Source organism: Pleurodeles waltl, chromosome 9 (assembly GCF_031143425.1).
Source record: "Pleurodeles waltl isolate 20211129_DDA chromosome 9, aPleWal1.hap1.20221129, whole genome shotgun sequence".
Taxonomy (NCBI): Eukaryota; Metazoa; Chordata; class Amphibia; order Caudata; family Salamandridae; genus Pleurodeles; species Pleurodeles waltl.
Genome location: NC_090448.1, coordinates 1,143,524,289 through 1,143,542,136, shown reverse-complemented (window position 1 = coordinate 1,143,542,136; position 17,848 = coordinate 1,143,524,289). Strand labels below are relative to the sequence as shown.

At 42.1% G+C, this 17,848-nt stretch overlaps 1 protein-coding gene across 2 annotated transcripts in view; it reads left to right on the top strand.

Moving 5' to 3' along the window:
- RGS6 (regulator of G protein signaling 6) overlaps window positions 1-15,118 on the top strand; it is a 964,496-nt gene extending 949,378 nt beyond the window's left edge. For both annotated transcript variants that reach the window (XM_069208950.1, XM_069208949.1), the window contains one exon: window positions 14,283-15,118. In XM_069208950.1, the coding sequence (XP_069065051.1) occupies window positions 14,283-14,333 (51 nt within the window). In that variant the 3' untranslated portion in view covers window positions 14,334-15,118. The remainder of the gene's footprint in view (window positions 1-14,282) is intronic.
- Window positions 15,119-17,848: the final 2,730 nt, after the last annotated feature.

The following is a 17,848-nucleotide window of genomic DNA, read 5'->3' as shown; positions in this document are numbered from 1 at the left end:
CGAGCTTCTCATGCTGTGGGTTTGAGTCCCTGAAGCAACTCCTTATGTGCTTGGACAAGTTTTGTAGGTTGTGGGAATGGGCAGATCGGCAAGTGATCAAGAGTGCCCCTCATGCACCAGACATGTCTATATGGTCCCTACAGCCCTTCCTCCAAATAAAGCAGTCAATGGCAAGGGAACGTTGGCGCACTGAAGGCTGTATTACACTCAGAGATATGTACCCAAACAATAGATTCATAACACTACAGGATGTCATGGAGACTTTTCAAACCGGTCAGGGGCAATTCTTGCAATTTGCCAAGTTGGCGACCACTGCGCATGGCATAAGACCCTCATTCCCCGAGGCCCCCCCAGGAGTCTGGTACACAAGCTACACTGTTGAATGTGGCAGGCGATTGATCTTTTCATACTGGGCACTCCGGGAAGATGTTCCCCATAGACCGTTAGATACAGGATAAATTGCAAGCTTTTGCTGGGAGAACAAATTACAAAGAGGGAGTGGGACTCAAGTGCATGCAGCAGTGCGAAAAACCACAACTAACACGAGGTTTAAATTGAGTCAATATAATGTCATTCACCAAGTATACCTGACCCAGGCTACCTTACACAGGATATACCCTGGACAAAACTCTGCTTGCCCCGGTTGCTCTGAGGAATAAGCGGACTTCCTGCATGTAGTATTGGGATGTAGGCCATTAAATGCGTATCGGCAGACAGTGACAGACTGGCTGCATACAGCAACAGGATGGGTGGTCCCCAGAGACCCTAAGCAATGTCTTCTGGGTTTGTTACCTGTCCCTAAACAAAAAGGACTTGAGGCGGAAATTTCTTGTACTAGGTTTAGTCCTGGCAATACGACAAATTGACATTCATTGGCTCTTCCCTACCCCCCCCTGTGGGTGTGGATTACAGATGTGGCTGAATGGTCAGTGGCTGAGGAGGGGCGCATGCATAAATGTAGGAAGGATGTAAGACTGAGTTGCAGGCATGGGCTGCCATGCTGGCAGACTTACTTGTTCCCCCAGACACTAGGGCCTCCCTAGACTGTCAGTATCCGGGTTTTGGAAAATATGATAGTGCGCTGTGTAGTGTGATGGGATACCACGGCGCCCGGCCTCAAATGTTATGTTAGGTGCCAAAGACCCTAGACTGTAAATGATGGAAAATGCTTGCATTCTCTGACAGTGCAGGCTTAAATTCTTGAATGTTCTTAACAGCCAATTTTCCACCCTGTTAATTATGGCTGGTACAACGCAGGTAGAGCGCGGGTGGGTTGGGAGGGGGAGAGGAATATTCTGCATTTGACTTTACAATATTTACTGTATATAGATATTCCTTGTTGAAATGTCAATAAAGATTATATAAAAAAAGAAAGTGCTGCAATTGAGGTTTGCCATGTTGAGGTACCCATGGAAACCTGCAAACACCACCTTCTATAACTTGGCTATCAGTTCTCAACAGGTCTGACTAGTCACATCCCTGAGTTTGAAGACTATACTCTCACATGCCTAAAAGAAGTGCCAATTGCCCCTTTATCCTGAGAGCTGCCTCTCCCCTTATCATTCTTTCTACTGCCGACATCTTGTATAAATCCTGTGACCCATCCTGCAAATGGCCAAAGAAGTCACTGATTTGTTAATAATTTACAAAACCCCAGGTTGTAAAACATTATAGTACCTCCGCAATAATAATAATAAAGATACATTTTGTTTTATAATATTAAACTCTTCTTATTCATGTTTATTTTGATTTCACAAATTAGACAAAAAAAGATACAATGTAATTATATTAAGTCTACTGCTCAATCTTTTTGGGATGTTAAAAATGTTCTCCTGGATCCCATGCCACATGATTTACTTATCACTTATCACTGGATCCCATGCCACATGATTTACTTATCACTTATCACTGGATCCCATGCCACATGATTTACTTATCACTTATCACTGGATCCCATGCCACATGATATACTTAACACTTGTGTCTTCTATTCCTGTACTTAGGAATCACTCCACATAATGCATAATTATAAATCTTCTTGAACCATGCTTCTCAGATGGACTTTTTGGGATCACATTTTTACCCATTAATTTCGGAATATATTGGGATTACATTGTTACCCACTAATTTCGGAATTTTGCTGGCAGTTCAGTCACAATATCCTTGACTGAATGGGACCATGCCAAACTTCCTTTTCTTTAGGGACGACTTTTGCCAGTTTTTGACTTTTTAAAGAAAAATAGGTATTTTTGCCAATTTTGCTAAGTTGGCAATGTTTAAAAAAATAACAAGTGAAAAATCCCATAAAGTTAGGGTCCACAAGAACTTATCTTCTTTGTAGAAAATACCCTTCAAAAATGTTTTGTGCGAGTGATCTCTCGCAAAAGAAAGACTTTACAGGATATTTTGCATACAGGCGAGATTCAGCAAAGATGACTATGCTCAAAGTTTCCTGAAAATTCAGAGATTGACACATTCTGAAAGCTTCACCAGCAGAATGATCTTTTCATACTTCCAAATGTTTTGTATTATATGATTAAATGATAAGAATTCTGTTTTAATAAATCACCCATCAGTTTCCAAGGTTGGATGTATCGATGGCTGCTGAAGGTAAATATGTCTCCCTTTCAATTTCAGGATTAGCTGGTCATTACGTATTTACTGTCAGTACTACGCAGGGGCGGCTTCTCCACTATGGTGGAGAAGCGTTGTCCCACACCAGCAGTAGGAGCTGCAAATCATTCAAAAATAAAACAATAATAAACTGGGTTTATTATCGTTTTATTTTTAAAGGGCGGGGCCATGGAAGGGAGTGCACAGAGCACTCCCCTCAGTGCGCATGTATGTTTAGTCGGCCGTCTCGGGCCGGCCAAACACACATGCGCATAAGGGCTCCCTCCAACGCGGCACTGTGTTGACGAGTTGAAGAGAGCAAGCCCAGGCTCCCAGTCTGCTTTGGAGCGCCAGTCAGTTATAACGCTGCTCTGAACAGCATCATGATTGACGCAGGTCAGGCTGGGAGCCTGCAGTGCGGTGGAAAGCGGCAGTAGTGAGGTTCAGGTAAGTTTTTTTTTTTTTTTTTTTTAAAGTTTTTTATTTTTTTGGTTTTATTCCCCCTGCCCCACCCCATCACTTTTCATAGTTGCCAGCTGCAACTGGTACTATGTGATGTTGGCAATCTCAAAACTGTCCCACCAAGACTTGCACAAGTAAAAGATGGGAAGTGGGTTGACTTCTGTTTCTGCTGGGACCTCACAAGACATTTCTTGAGAAAACATCTACAACTCTATTCTGCAATCCTTCAAATATGTGACTTTGAAATATTAGGAATTAATGGCAGTATTTAGAGTTTGGCAGGTGGGATACTCCATCATAAATGTGACAGGAGTCCCATCCACCTTGTTAAAAGTGGCACTTGGGTTGAGGCCAGCAGCATATCTGTCACTTTTAAGACTACCTCAGAACATGATCTAATAACAGTCTTCCCCTTTCGTGTTGGTGGTGTAAATACACATCTTTTGAGTCAGGAAAAATATAAATACAGGAGCATAGGGCCTGGTTTAGTGTTTGTCCGTCAGGGTTCTTCATTGCAGATGCAATGCAGTCCCTTGCCAGCTAAACCCTCAGTACCCCCACCCCATTTAGGGATTAGCTCTGCCAACAGAATACTTCCTCCAACAGCACAAAGAAGTAGTTGGCAGTGGCGGAAGGACATTCCACCCCCTACCCTATTTAGGGTGAACAGTGTAATGTCTTTATGTTCCTGTCCGTCATCAACAGGAAACATCTGGAGGTGAGGGACAAGAAAATAACTGTAATGACCACCAAACACTGGGTGAGAACTCTGAGTGTGCTGGTAATTAGTTTTTAGGGTCGAGCCTGCGAGTGCATGCACTTTTGCATGCGTCTCACATGTGTGACACTGTTGTATTCGGTAGAGGGCTTGGAGCCCGTCTGTCACTCACCATTTGTTGGTTTGCGTGGCACTCTTCTTTACAGCTTTGTAATTTGGCCAGGCATGTCTGGCATAATTTCCGTTCCTCTGTGTGGAGCAGGGATCAAGCACTAATTGATTTCAACTTAATGAGTGCCATTAGCTGCTCCCAACGTGATTGAGGTACTATAATGTTCTAACTTCCAGTGCCCTGGAAACAGAAGGCTCGTGACTGGCAAAAACATGCCCAGCAGGACAACAAAATTGCAAAGTTTTATTTTTTAAAGTTAACTTTATTTTATTTTGTTAAGTCACTTTTTCTCAGTTTCCACTCATGTTTATTTTTTATTTTAGCTCATGGGCGCTGTTGTCAAAAGATGACTTTTAACTTGTTGTGGTTGTCATTAGCTTTTGGGAAAAAAATGTCAACGGTTTGGTGGACTGCCATCAAACCGACGGTGGCCATCCAACAAACGTTTTGTCCATTGAAAGGAACCACCGTGACAGAGGTGCCCTTCATTGTACAGAAATAACCATGAGGCAGGAGGGCGGTCATCTTTAATTCTGAAGGGCAATAGTACATCAGGGCGGTTGAGGTAGGGTCTGCCCCACACTAATGTAATGCAGTCTGACTGCCAACCTCTAAATCAGACCCTTAATCCTTTTCTCAGAGGTTTATTTGTTAGAAAATAATTTCAGAAGCTCAAAGTTTTTCCACTGAATGCTGGGGTTGCCGGACGCCAAGGGTGGCTAGTGTTGATTCTACCCACAACTTATTCTTCCACCACCCTACACCTCCGGTCTCCTTATCTCAGTCTTATTGGTTCTTTTTCATCCCTGATTTCGCCCTTTGTCCCTGTTTTCTAATCTTTCCCTTCCTCTTACTTAGTCCCTTTTCGGCATTTCTTCCTCTTTTTCAATCAATGTCTGAAGATGAGAAGTAAGTCCCAGTTCACAAAACAGCGAGTGGCGGAGCCCACTTCCGGCCACCATATGCCATACTATCATGTTCGTTAGCCTTAAGCATTCTAAGATATTACTAAAATGTTGCACACACTACAAAATAGTTGGATTTTGTGACACGACATGCCAACATGGCTCTGTGTCATATAGTTTTCATGATATTTAAAGAATACTAAAGAAATGTTACACAGTACATTGTAACTTGAACTCTAGTGTATCCCAGTACATGGTCACTTGATTTCTAGTATATCTCAGAACATTGTCACTTGATTTCTAGTGTATCACAGTACATTGTCACTTGAATTCTAGTGTATCCCAGTACATTGTCACTTGATTTCTAGTGTATCACAGTACATTGTCACTTGAATGCTAGTGTATCCCAGTACATTGTCACTTGATTTCTAGTGTATCCCAGTACATTGTCACTTTAAATGTAAATGTAAATTCGTACTTGTAAAGCGCACTCCGACCCTAAGGTATCGAGGCGCTGAACACATACCGCTGTGGAACCCCTCCTGGCTTTTCCCTGTGAGGCACCCACTCCTGAGCACCCCCAGGGTGAAGCCAGGCATCCAAGCGCTGTTGGGGCCGTTGTGGAGATTAAGCAAGCTATTGCCCAGAGTTGCAGAGTGGGACCCATGAATTAGATTAGGCACCGAGGCGAGAAATATCTGGTCAAGGGGAATTAAGCCCAAGACCTGCCGAAGCGGGACTTGAACCCTGGTCTTGAGCCAGATTTCTGCTTCAGGGTCTGCCGCTCTAACCATTGAGCCACACTTCTCCACTTTAATTCTAGTGTATCCCAGTACATTGTCACTTGAATTCTAGTGTATCCCAGTACATTGTCACTTGATTTCTAGTGTATCACATTACATTGTCACTTGAATTCTAGTGTATCCCAGTACATTGTCACTTGATTTCTAGTGTATCACAGTACATTGTCACTTGAATGCTAGTGTATCCCAGTACATTGTCACTTGATTTCTAGTGTATCGCGGTACATTGTCACTTGAATTCTAGTGTATCCCAGTACATTGTCACTTGATTTCTAGTGTATCGCGGTACATTGTCACTTGAATTCTAGTGAATCCCAGTACATTGTCACTTGAATTCTAGTGTATCACGGTACATTGTCACTTGATTTCTAGTGTATCCCAGTACATTGTCACTTGAATTCTAGTGTATCCCAGTACATTGTCACTTGAATGCTAGTGTATCCCAGTACATTGTCACTTGATTTCTAGAGTATCCCAGTACATTGTCACTTGATTTCTAGTGTATCACAGTACATTGTCACTTGAATGCTAGTGTATCCCAGTACATTGTCACTTGATTTCTAGTGTATCACAGTACATTGTCACTTGAATGCTAGTGTATCCCAGTACATTGTCACTTGATTTCTAGTGTATCACGGTACATTGTCACTTGAATTCTAATGGATCCCAGTACATTGTCACTTGATTTCTAGTGTATCACGGTACATTGTTACTTGAATTCTAGTGAATCCCAGTACATTGTCACTTGAATTCTAGTGTATCACGGTACATTGTCACTTGATTTCTAGTGTATCCCAGTACATTGTCACTTGAATTCTAGTGTATCCCAGTACATTGTCACTTTAACTCTAGTGTATCCATTGACATTGTCACTTGAATTCTAGTGTATCCCAGTACATTTTCACTTGATTTCTAGTGTATCACAGTACATTGTCACTTGAATTCTAGTGTATCTTTGCAAAACTGAATTGTTATCGGTGACATTTCGCCCTTTGCAACACAGTAGTTCTAGTTGTGGTGAACTTCTCTTGTCTTATTTGCTTACGTTTCTCAAATATACTATTTACCAGTAATGCACATAGGGTATAAACATACACCTGCCTATCATAAGCACTAGCTATCTTCGATTTGTTAATTTTTATTCCTCTACCCCATTCACTTCCACTCACACACTTAGCTCATTTCACTCTCTTTATCGAACTATACTACCCAGTGCAACCTCACTCAGTCTCTCCACTACCCTTTCCTCCCGACACTGGTCCGATTCTCAGCACAATACTTGTCTGTTTCCAAGCTTTGCCTCAGCCGGCCCAACTCCCCCTGTTCTAACCCTGATCTTTTCACACTTTGTCAGCTCAATCCAAGCAGCAACCACTTCCATCCCATTTTCTCTTTGTTGTCACTCTATCCCTTCAACTCCTCAACCTTTTTTGCTCCCTCCTCTGCCTGCCACTGTTTCCGTTCTTCCACCCAGCCACACCCCAACCTTACCTCCACCAGCCACTTCCTCTCAAGAACTACTGACCCACTCCATTATGTTGGATCTGTTCTGTCCATCATCCACCCAACTCCTCTTTCCCAAGAGCACTTGTTGCATTTCACCAGTCCGGCTGTGGTCCTGCATGTCTAACCCCTCCACTTGTCTTCTATCATAATCATATCTTCCGCAGGGTTATCAGGTGGTCCAGGGGTATCAGTGTAAACTGCAGTAAAGGGATACTGCAATACTAGGCAGACATAAGAGATTCTGTGAAATATCTTGTCAAGTTAAACCTTCATCGCCGACGAACTCCTCACCGTTCTCACTAATACTTGAAAATTACCTCCTGAAATTCAGAAGGAGCTTGAAATCTCACTCTTTATTCAGGCCTGCAGTTAGATTCCTTTCCACTGTGTGATTTGCCTGATGTTTTGCTTCCGACTGTTATTGACTATTGGTCAAATATTTAGGACCACTTCAATGCCACTGTGAGGTGTCATGGTTCACCCACTCCAAGGCTTTGAGGTCATTCAATTACACACAAAGAGAAGAGATTTCTAAAGAAGATGCCATCCCCCAGATGAGTTATTGACTATCTTCTGCAAGCAGTGACTCTTTGGTAACTATCTACCTCTCTTTAATTCCCCTCCTCAAGTGATTTCTATAAAGTGGAAGCATCACTTTCCATAATCCAAATGTAAAATAAAATGAATAATCATTTGATCTCTGTGCTCTCAGCTTCCTACCCCTGAAGCCCCTGAAGGACAGCATCCACCAACATGGTTCACTGAATAATTCTCCACACAAGACCATAAACACCCTTTTATAGCCATAAGTGACTCCGTGTACACTAGACAGCTATTCACAAAAGGATACCTGTGAGGCATAAATGGTTTTACTACTGTGTAACTAATTTCCCACCACAAGTGTGTAGAATTAAGGAGTAGTAAATCCTGCACTTGGGGTGAGGAGTATGCAGAACAAAGCATGGTTTGCTTTGTCAGTATACGAACGCCCACAGATTTGTGAGTTTGTGGCCATTCACAACTCCCTGTCTTTTACTTTTCCAACATGTTTTACTTCAGCAAAGCAGCAACTCATCTTCCAGGGTAGGATGGGGAATGGATCGGTCCCATTCTGGGTGGTGGTGCGGAGAAGGGGCTTGACCAAAGGAAACAAGTATTTTCCTACAGAGAAGAAAATAAAAACATGCATTTGCCCATCAACAATGCTTATTGATAGTATGTTCAGCTATGCACTGGGGAAGTGACAAGTCTGTAAAATGTTACATAACATTTCCATTAGTGTGTCTGGAAATGTGTGCTGGCCTCAGCTTCCAGGGGTACTACTGGAATTGTTTTACGAATTTTAAAGGCAAATGTAAAAGTATGCTCAAGCGCATGTGTAAATTACCTTGCATATTTTTATACTTTTTTATGACTCAAGTTTATTTACTTTATAGATAAGGGCTTTTCCAACCCTTATGACAATCCAGTGACAGCTTTACCTACATCTCAAGCAAAGACAATAGAAATCATCTACCTACAATGTCATGTTGCCCATCCATTTGTTAAGTCAGGGAATGGGTAAGAGTTTCTTTACAGATATTGAATAGTAACAGGAATAGGGGACATCCCTGTCTTGCCCTTCTGCTCACTTGGAATACAGATGCAGCCTCCTGCCACTGCAAAAGAAGTACCAGAACATATTGCCATAATTCCGTGAACACGGAACAAAGCCCAAAGCCAACATCACTTTCCATATGAAGTGCCATCACCATAGGTTGAAAGCCGGAGTGCGATAAGGTGGTCCCCCTCGGGGAGTCAGTCATTTTGGTCAATTAATTGGATGTATTCCTGCACCATTAATAGACTAAGAAATTTAGCATGAGCATCCTGTCCATGCTGCTGCCACAGGACAAGAACAAGCAGTTTGGCCTCAGGTTGGTACTTGTTCTGAGAACAGAAAGTTATATCAAGAGTAGCACCAATCCCTCTCTGTGCTCTCAAGATTGAACTCATTACAGATATTACGATGAAATATGACCACAGCAATTTTCTAGGATACTTTAAAATACACCGGGACTACAAGAAGGACTCTTAAGACCAGATTTACCAAAACGTCATGCAATGCAATGCAACAAGGCAACTTGCTTCCCTGTGCCGTGCTGTGTGGCAGGGCGAGGGCAGGTATGTTCCATATCTACTACGATATGAAGGATTCCTGCACTCTTCCTGCACTGGTGCACCCAGTGCTGCCTAGAGCGCACGTAGGCACCCTTGTGCCATGGTGCAAGTGTGCCTGAGCTACAGGCTGGATTGTTTTTGCACAGGAAGGGATTCTTTCCTGCACAAAAACAATCCTTTAGGCATTTTTCTCTTTTTCAGTGTGCTTCAGAATGCAGTACACATAGAAAGAGGGAAAAAAAGAGTTGAAATGAAGATATTTCTCCTTGTTACGCCTCTGTTGGGAAGGTCTACCATTTTGACGCAATCCAGGAATTCTACCATTAATAAACCTGGGATTACATCAAAATCCTCTTTTATAAGAAGGGAACTCAACCAAGCAAGAAACCGACCAAAGAAATTGTTTGAATTTGTAAAAAAAAATCTATCCAAATAACACAACGAGGGATTGCACACACATGAAATGAAAAATGGGAGGAATTCTCCAACATCTTTGTAAAGTAGATCAAAAAAATCGAACTGTCCATCACAGACAAGTCAATGGAACAAGACGTCAAACCAGAGCCCAGAGCTGGTGTACCTTCAAAGAAATCAAATGGAAGGAAATGACTAAAACAACCACAAGAACCAAGCCTTCCTCTCACACCACTTATCCTATCTCACCCACCCTCCTGAAAGACTTCAACCCAGTGTTGACCAAACCTGGTTGGACATCATTAACACTTCCTTAACTGAGGGAACATTCCCAGATTTGTTTAAGTAGGGCAAGTCTGACTTCTTCAAAAATGAGTAGACCCAAACCATCTCATTAACTACTATCTGTGTCAAATCTGCCATTTTTACTTATACCTAAGTCCTAGAAAGCTAGGCAGAAAAGCATCTCAAATTCTTCCTGAAGGATAATGAGTTGCAGGATATCTGCCATTAAAAGAGGCTGCAGCACAGAGAAGACAACCCTGACATTCTGAATGATGTCTTGCCCATTCTAGATGAAAGAAACCTGTGTCCGCTCCCACACTCCTAGACTGCTTGATGGGCTTCTCCAATGTATGCTTAGCGATGTATTAGGCAAAGTTGACATAAAATATATAGCTGGTAGCCCAAATCCTCAACTGAATAAAAACACTGATGTCAATGCACCAGATGAAACTCAAGCCGTCAAAAACAGAGCTTATTATTATTCTATGTCCTGCCTACCTTGTCAAAAACTGGCTCAAACAGATCTCACCTCTTAAAAATTACTCAACCATTGTTGACTGCAAAATAATTAAGCTTCGTTCTCGACAGACACCTAAACCATGAAGCACACATCAATAATACTGTAAAAGGCACCCAAATCTTGCTTGGAAAAATAAAAAGTATCAATCAAGTCATCTCAGAGCCGGATTTCAAATATATGGTCCAGACATTGGTCCTGTCTTTACTGGGATACAGGAACTCCTTACTAGTAGGGATTCCAAAAATGTACCTGATGCCCATAAAAGCAATCCTCCATGCGGCTTCCAAATGAGTTACAGGTACTTGAAAGTTCAATCATATATCCCCTGTCTTTCTCACATTAAACTGGCTCCCTATCAAAGTAAGGACTACTTTCAAACTAGGTTTTAACACCCATAAGGCAGTTCATGAGAGCCCGCTGAGAAAACTTCCAGTCTCAGATGGACAACATCAGCTGAGAAGTACAGATAACCTTGTGATTGAGATCCCAGGTATGAACAAATCTAAATCCTAAGTACTCTTTCTCCAGAAGTCTCCCTAGACTGTAGAAGTCTATCCCCTGAATATCAAAGTATCACAATAAATAAACTATTAAAAGTGGAACTGAAACACAGATTTTCAGGCAACACCTCTACCTGGGATAAGAGATATTTCTAACCACCCAGTTCAAGGCCTCCTTCAACATTAATAACAAAATCAGGATCCCTTAGCTGCACATCACTTATAATGTATCATGAATCTGGCTAATCAATATGCAAAACTCCATCCACAACTAAGTCAAGGATCATTTGATCTATATCCTTTGCCAATACATATTGTTTATGTTTACCTGGTTGTTTACACTCCTTGCATACCTGCTCATCATCTACTTGTCACTTTGACACAACAGCACTCCTCAGTCCTTGTGCCCCTCATTATCCTCTGTAAATCCTTACCCTCCTTTAACATAAAGGGCTTTGACACCGCTTGGTCTTGTTCACGCTATATAAAACTGCTAAATAAATAAATAATAAATAAATACATGGGGGCTTGTTTTCCTCTTAGTGGGGAAAATCCTCAGGCTGCAAGAACCTTGTGGGGAGAAAGAGAAGAGGGTTCATATTTATGTTCACGGTTAGGATAACTAGACGGTGATAGGAATAAAAAAAGAGAGGATGCAAATTAGTCATAAAAGTTGGGCTAGGGAGGTTATTGTTTGGAATAAATGTTATGCTTTATGAAAGTTCCACATAGTTTGTGTAGAAAGTGTTCTTGAAATTCCTCCGTTAGCAGCAAGCTAAAAGTTTGAGCTAGTGTTTGTTCCTTGGTATGAGAGCAGGTTGAGGAGGCCTAGGAAGCAGAGGGTGGGGTGCGAATGCGTTAAGGCATCACACAATAATATGGTGTGACTTTGCGAAACACATTTACAAGGCAATTAATCAAACCTACAAGAGAGCTGGGTGGTGTGAGAAAGTGTCTCTTCACAGAACTCTGGGACAAGGGGTGTGGCTCTGCTTAAATCCAGGAAATCAGAGTTGGTGATATCAGTTTGTGCTTTCACCTTGCAATTTACTCTTGCTAATAATTATAGTCCAAATTGAGATTATGGCTCCTCCTTGAGATTTCAAATGTTTTACCAATCTTCAAATGGACACTTCTGCAGAGAAAGCTAAATCCTGCCTGCAGAAACGTAGAAAATGAATTGCGTCCCTCTACCAGGTTCTAGGTCTTGGTGATGAGTGATCTGATTAAAAAGGGCAGATTTTAAGTTTTTTTCACATGGCCATTGACAAGCTTGCAGAGCTGTTTATTTTTAATTGGCTAAGGCATTATTTTACAGAGTTTGACAGGAAACATAATTCTGGTATTTGTCAGACCATTTGGCTACTGTTGTTAGGCTTAGGATAACAGCTGACTAAGTACCTGATTAGAATGTTGGTGGACGGGTTACTCCTTCACTACAGTGAATAATATGCTGGCCACCAAAATCTAAATTGCATTATGTCCTATGGGATTTAGATTTCAGAGGACAGGATATCCATCCCCCTTGTAATGGAGTAACCTGCTCGCTAATATCTGAATCAGGCACTAAGTTCTGGACCGTCAGCTAGAAACTACTGTGTGGTTTGGGCTCCTGCTGTACTCAGTCTCTAAGATGCATATATTTATTTAATTTAATGTGCTCCCAATTTAGGAGGGGTTCATCTAAAAGTTCTGAACCAGGCCTGGACAGCTGGACAGTTGCTTCTGAAAATATAGGTGGTCCCTCTGCAGCTCACAGACAAAATTAAGTGAAAAGATATCTCAGTACCTTTGCAATTCAGAAACGTGATCAAAGGTTCAAGGGAAATAAGGCTGAGAAGGTCTCAGTAGGATGAAAAATGTGGCTCAGTGTTAGTACCGCAGGTCAAAGCTAAGAAAAAAAAAAAGAGATTACCTGGATTTCCAATCTAGAAACCAACGTAGTTGTTGCAAGTGAGCGTGTTAAGGGGCAACATTTCTTTTGTAAGGTGTGTAAGGATAAAGAGCGGGATGGTCTAGTAAAGAAATCCAGGAGAACTTGAATGACATAACCCTCCCATGTTTGACATCTATTAAAAGGGACAATATCAGTGCAAGGTTTATGTGCTGCTTATAGGAAAGTGTAACTGGGAAAGCATTAGAACCAGATGACATATTAGTGGATATGTATAAAATATTCACCAGACAGTTTTCGCTATAAGTTACCTAATATTCATATAATTGATACCGGGACCCTGGCAGATGGCGGGTGGTTGCAGGTTTCATATTGAGCTATTGACCTAATATTAAAGCTTTCACATGACATCAAGTAGTGCCTACAATTTAGCACACATGAAGTCACTGTTCCACTATGTGGCATTTTGTGTGTATGAAAAAACATGTTAGCACTTGTCAGGCCCTAGTACTACACTTTCCATTATCTATGGGTAGACAGTGATGTCCGGAAGAACTTGTGGCCCCATGATTCGGTCACAGTATCACATTGAATCAGTTGGAGCATCTCTGTTGGCACTGTCAGAAAAATTTCACAAAAGGTTTTTCTCCAAATGTGGAATGTTTTAGAATCTGGCCAAATTCGGGACTGGTAGCACCCATGGCTGCTGCCTTGAGGTAAGACTAGGGGCCTGATTTAGAGTTTGACGGACAGGTTACTCCATCACAAAAGTGACGGATATCCCATCCGCCGAATTACAATGTCCATAGGACATAATTAAATTGTAATATAGCGGCCGGGATATGCTTCACATTTGGGATGGAGTATCCCCATCTGCCAAACTGTAAATAAGGCCCTTGATAGCCAATCATCTCTGGCAACACGAGCAAGGAAGTGCCTGATTGCCATTAGAAGCATCACTATGACACCGTTGCCATGGGAGTGGCAATAAAATGTTAGTTTGTCTTCAATCCTTGCCTTCTCTCTGCAGTGAACGCTGGAAATGTTGCCAAGGGATGGGTAATCAGGGGTTAACATTTATAGTGATTGCAAGTAAACTGATGAAATGGGGGATTTCTTTGCTCGTTTTACTGTTCAGATAAATATCTGTGCTCCAAGAGGGACATCTTCTGACTGGTGACAAAGAAGAGCAAGAGTGGGGCTCAACAATTCTGTAGTTAAATGGCTGGGTATTGGTCTTTAAATGATCAGGTTGCTAAATCCTCTTTTGGGTCTTGAAAGGACAGAGAACTTGCTAACCACAGTGTTTCCTTTTGTCTTGGTTTTGCAGGGAAAAACACTGGCTTCCAAGCGCCTCACAGGTCTCATGCAGTCTTCCTGACAGTCACCGCCAGTCGAGCAGCCGCTGAGAACCTGAGGTTTGGCTTCTCCTGAGCTCCTCTGGAAGGTTCATGTTGCAAGGAAAGTAGGTCAAAGAAGTAGGAAAAAATGGAAAGCTGGACCAGGCCCAATGCAGGGTCTTCTTTCCATGGGTCAAGTCAACATTCTTCGCTTGGTCAACTTTGTAAGGCCTCTCCGTTGCAATGGACCTGTTGGTTTGTGACGGCTTGATATGGGAGCACACCTTGCTTTTAAAGAACGGGACAACACAGGCGGACATTTTGTTTGAGAGAACTAAGCAATAACACCAGATGAGGCATAGAAGAGCTGCTCTGAGTAGGATCAGAAGAACTAAAGCTCAGTCCTCGGTCTCACCTCCCCCTACTGCACGGTTGTTATTGACCGCTCTGCGACAGCTCCAACCCTCCCTCCATTTGTTGCACGCCACCTGACTCCAGTGGATTACCCGCCAGAAGCTGCTTCCACTCCTAAAAAAAATCATGAGACTGTTTGTGTGCGCCCTGACTCTGCAAGCATTTCATTGGCTTGTTGTCATGTTGGACGAGTTGTTGAAAACGCACATTGTCTTTGGCGTCTTACCATGGGCTCTTTGCCAGGTCCAAAGATCATGTAACTGGGCAAAGTTGTACACAACGCCATCGTATACACAATACACTAACTGTATGTTCTTTTGTGGCACATATTTACAGTGCTCGGCATATCTCTGTAGTACAAAAAAATTGTGGGGCATCTATAATTTATTAAACCCAATATTATGTAGGTGAACACATTGTTTAGCATGGTAGTTTGGTGTTTCTATACTGATTATATAATAACCTTACATGGTCCCGATTTAAACAGCGGCCATTGAACATGTATTTTGTTCCATCTGCTGGTGAAATCCTGCAAAAGACTTTAAATATCTCCCAATATCCAATGTCTTAAATCTGGGATTACATAAAATTAGATTATTGGATTGCATAAAATTAGATTATTCTCAGATATCTTATTGCAAGATTGAACATTCATGCTGTTGTGAAGGTGGGACAGCGGAACCAGGGCCAAAATTTAGAGTCAAACTTTTTAGACATTACAACTAGCAAAAGGCTTTTTGGTGCCCGCTGGTTATCCCGGTCCAGACCGGTCCATGGCAGGAGTCGAGTGTTTGTGCTTCACGCAAACAATGCCAGAAAGGATTTTTAAAGGCAAGAAGTCTTATTTGTACCTTCTGCATTACAGAATCTGTTTTGGATACCACTGTCACGATTTTAGGGCAAAAGGAAATACCTGGCACTGTTTTTTTGCTTTTGTTTTTTAAAAAGGTTCATCAACGTACCTAGTATGATCAGCAACTTTGGATTCCAAAGATATGGTCAATTTACAAGAGTGACTCAAGTCATTTAAAGTGGTCTACAGTAAATCAGCCTTTTTGGTGAAAGCCAGAGGCTTCAATGTGGTTTGTTAAATATTTACTTCCTCCACAAATTTTAGAGTGTTAATAGCATGACGTCTGCTGTTTTCACATTTATAGGACAAATAATTTATGTTAAGTTTCTAAACGTGTCACTCACAGCACCCCCACCAACAAAAGTCGTTACTAAAATGGCACACACCAAACCCGGTGTCCTTCAAGAAGTCAGAGGAGAGTGTGTCACCCATCATGCTGCTCCAAGCCTATCATCCTTCCAGGCACGTCAGCCTTCAAGGGAAATCGTCAATTGATCAGAAGGAAACGACTCCAATGCAGCCACATGAGTCTGGTTAAAGACAAGGATATGAGCAGATCACCCACACACACGGAAAAACCTCAAGGAAAGGCCAAATAATTGTTAATAAAAACACGCCAGCTTTGTGATACTTCAGTTTATGGGCCCGATTCACAAAGGTAAACTTAGACCAAAAGCCCAAGTTTAAGTTTAGACCAAATGTCTAAACTTAGACCAAAAGTGTATATTTACTACAAGTAAAGTTACACTTTTGGTCTAAGTTTTGGCTTTTGGTCTATGTTTAGACCAAATGTAGACAAGTAAAGTTAGACTTTTGGTCTAAGTTTAGACTTTTGGTCTACGTTTAGACCATAGTCTAAACCTAGACTAAAAGTCTAACTTTACTCGTAGTAAAGGTAGACTTTAGGTCTAAACGTAGACGTTTGGTATCAGTTTACCTTTGTGAATCGGGCCCTATGTGTTTCGGAATTAGAGCTGACTTTGGTTAATACAAGCGTTATAAAGACATATATATTAAAAGGGAAAAGAAGGGCTAAGAGCTTTATCTTCAAAATTTCTGAAAGATGTTATGGCGAGCTACCGCTTGGTGCGCATGCCATCCAGAGACACTCAGCGCTTTCCTCAGTGGTATGTACCACAAAGTGTCATATTCAGGGGTGGGCTCCAATGAGGCAGACCAACCCACCTCAATATTTACGCGTCACCCTGGCTGTTAGGATATCTGGCTTCTCGGCTCCTTGTCTTGCACTAAAGGCCATATTTATCATTAGTTCACACAACGCAGCAAGCTGAGCTGCGTGAAAGGGAGAGTGGAAGTATGCGTCATATCTATAAGAATACTGCGCATTCCTGCTCTCTGACTGCGCTGGCGCACAAACTGCTGTGTAGCGCCAATGCAGGCCCCCTTGCACCATGGTGTGAGGTTGCCTGCGCTGTAGGCAGGATTGTTTTAGTGCGGGAAAGTGAAGCTTCCTAAACAAAAATGATCCTCTGAGACTTCTCTTTCTACGTGTGCTGCAGAATGCAACACACATAAAAAGAGAAAAAAAGAGGAGAAATAAAGAGATTTCTCCTGAGTATGCCTCCCCTGGGAAGGCGTAGCCTTTTGGTGCATTCCCAGGTTTACCAGTCTTGGTAAATCTGGAAATGCACCAGACTCCGTGGCTGGCTGCGTGGGAACACTCATGCTCCACCCATGGAACGCTTCCCTGGGGCAGGGTAACTCCAGGCAGTGACTCGCGCTGCCTTGCAGGCCTCCACATTTACCAAGCTGCTCAGGGCACGCAAGGTGGCCTTGCATGGCTTGGTAAATCGCATTCTAGGATTTGCGTCACCCTTGCGCTAGCTTGCATGGTGCAACGGCAGCACAAAACTTTGATAAATATGTCTCCGAGTATCTTGCATCCTGACACCAAAGAGGGTCATTGTAGGTGTAACTCCTGTTCTTGACTAGAGCAAATGATATTTGGGCTAAAAGCTGAATGGCTAGTTGAACATGCAAACCTAATACACTCCAACAAGATGATTAAGGGTGATAGGTTTTTCGGCACACAAACTTTCATGTGAAAAATACTCATGTTTCAGCATTTAAATTTTTAAGACATAGCAACGCAATCCAAAGGCAGATTTACGCAGAACTCCCAGAGTACAGTGCACATGTGGCGCGTATTTAGGGCAGGATCCACTTTTTAAACTTGCATCGTTTCATATACATTAGTTGCTCTCTTGAATGTATGACATCACACACACCTTTCACATAAGGGGTTTCCCTTGGTAAATCACTCAGTCG